The 2,157-nt window shown below is 68.4% G+C and overlaps 1 protein-coding gene across 1 annotated transcript in view; it reads left to right on the top strand.

The window, feature by feature from the left end:
- SKOR1 (SKI family transcriptional corepressor 1) overlaps window positions 1–2,157 on the top strand; it is a 10,742-nt gene that overhangs the window by 7,406 nt on the left and 1,179 nt on the right. The window contains exons 4-9 of the mRNA XM_027644535.1: window positions 9–692; window positions 769–865; window positions 1,256–1,363; window positions 1,475–1,546; window positions 1,787–1,861; window positions 1,949–2,023. Coding sequence (XP_027500336.1) covers window positions 9–692; window positions 769–865; window positions 1,256–1,363; window positions 1,475–1,546; window positions 1,787–1,861; window positions 1,949–2,023 — 1,111 coding nt within the window. The remainder of the gene's footprint in view (window positions 1–8; window positions 693–768; window positions 866–1,255; window positions 1,364–1,474; window positions 1,547–1,786; window positions 1,862–1,948; window positions 2,024–2,157) is intronic.

Genomic DNA, 2,157 nt, shown 5'->3' with positions numbered 1-2,157 from the left:
CGGCCAAGGCGGCCGCCACCGCCGTGGTGGTGGCGGCGGCGGCAGCGGCGGCGGCGGCGGCGGCCGAGCCGGCGGGGCTGGCGGGGCGGCACGGGGAGCTGGAGGGCTCCGAGCCCTCGGGCAGCGGCAGGAGCAGCGCGACCCCCCAGGAGGGCGCGGGGGGGGAGGGCGAGCGCTGCCCCAGCGCCCTGTCGCGGGCGGCGGGCGAGGAGGAGCGCTCCGGGGACGAGGCGCTGCTCGCCCCGCTGCCGCTGCCCAGGAAGGGCAGTTACCTGTCCGCCTTCCGCCCGGTGGTGAAGGACGCCGAGAGCATCGCCAAGCTCTACGGCACCCGCGAGGCGTTCGGCGGCGCGGGGCCCCGCGGCCCCGGCTACCTCTCCCCGGACTTCCTCAGCGAGGGCAGCTCCAGCTACCGCTCGCTGTCCCCCGGGGGGGACACGGCCGAGGAGCCCGAGGTGGACGTAGAGTCCAACCGCTTCCCGGAGGACGAGGAGGAGGAATCCGCCGCCGTCCCCGCCGCCGCCGTCCCCTCCGAGGGCCGGGAACCGCCGCGGCTGCTGGCGGGGCCCGAGGAGCCGCCGCCCGCCGGGGCCGACGGGCCCGAGGAGAAGACGGGCGAGGTGCCCACGGAGGGCGGCCCGGCCCCCGACGGCAGCCCCGAGCGGAGCAGCAGCAGCGGCGGCGCCTACGAGGTGCGGGGCCGGGAGGGACCTGCCCTCGGGGGTCCCCGAGGGGCCGGCCCGGGGGCCCTGACTCGCTCTTTTGTAGGTGTTCGCGCCGGAGAGGGGGGAGCCCCTGCAGCCACTGAAACCCGCCGCGTCCCTGGGAGCCCCCGCCGCCTTCCTCTGCACCCCCGAGGCCAAGGGTAACGCGGGCCGGGGGCGGGCGGACGGGGCGCTCCGAGGGCGCGGCCCCGGGGGAGGCCCCCGCCGGCGGCTCAGCCCCGGGGGGGCACCCGGGCCGCCGCTTTCGTTTGGGGGGATTTCGGGAGAAAAGCGAAACAAACGGTTCCCGGGCGGGGGTCGGGGCCGGAGCCCCCCCGGGCCCGGCGATGCCGCCGTGGCCGCTGCCGGTGCGGCGGGGATGGGCCGGGAGGGCCAAGCTCCTGCCCACAAGCTACTTTCCAACAGCAAAGCGATTAGGATGTCCGCTAAGAAGGTTTTAACGAGGGCTTTGTCCGTAATTATGTAATTAAGGATATATCAGGACCATACTTTCATTGCTTATGGTTGAAAATCGGTTTATTAACTTTAAGAGCAAGATAAAGAAGACAATCACTCCGCGGCAGAGGATTTAGAGACCAGAAAATCCTATCAGGACCAAAGGAATGTCTCTCATCCCAGCCCTGTAAATACCGACAGAGGTAAGCCCCGCTCCGCGCTCCCCCGCGGGGCGATGCGCGGCCCCTCCGCGGGCGATGCGGGGTCCGCGGAGCCCCCCCGGCGGGGCTGACGGCGCTTTGCCCCCCCCGCAGGAGAGGAAGGCCTTGCCATGGATGTCACCGGGACGCAGCTGGTGGAGAAGGACATCGAAAACTTGGCCCGAGGTGAGGCGGGGGTGCGGGGCGAGGAGTGCGGGGGTCGGCGCCCCGACGGGGCGGGTTGGAGGGGGAGGGGGGCCGGCGGCACCCCCCGGCCTCTCCCCGCGGCTCGAGGTATTTGTGTTTTGTGCGGGAGTGATTAACTCCTGTGATTAATGTAACGTAATGCGATTAGCGCCGCGCTGAGCCGCCTCCAGATGGAAAAGTGCGGGCTCCCCTCAACCCCGCCGTGTATTTTTAAAACAGATGAGTTACAAAAACTGGTCCTGGAGCAAATGGAGCTGAGGAAAAAGCTGGAGAGGGACTTCCAGAGCTTGAAAGGTACCGCTGACCTGTCCCCCGCTCATCCCCCGCCCCGGCCGGGAGCGGGCCCCGCACCGGGAGCGGTGCTGACCCCCCGTCCCGCAGATAACTTCCAGGACCAGATGAAGCGGGAACTGGCGTACCGGGAAGAGATGGTGCAGCAGCTGCAGATCGTCCGAGGTAAGGCCTGGCCGACCCCATCAGGACTTTTCTTTTTTATCTCCTATCTCCTTTTATCTTCTTTATTTCTTTCATTTTTTTTCTTCTTTTTCCTTTTTCCCCTTTTTTTCCCCCTTTCCCCCTATTTTTTCTTT

Source organism: Corapipo altera, unplaced genomic scaffold, assembly GCF_003945725.1.
Source record: "Corapipo altera isolate COAL_440 unplaced genomic scaffold, ASM394572v1 50, whole genome shotgun sequence".
NCBI classification, from domain to species: Eukaryota; Metazoa; Chordata; class Aves; order Passeriformes; family Pipridae; genus Corapipo; species Corapipo altera.
Note: the sequence above shows the minus strand (reverse complement) of the source record. Positions and strands in the feature narration are given on the sequence as shown.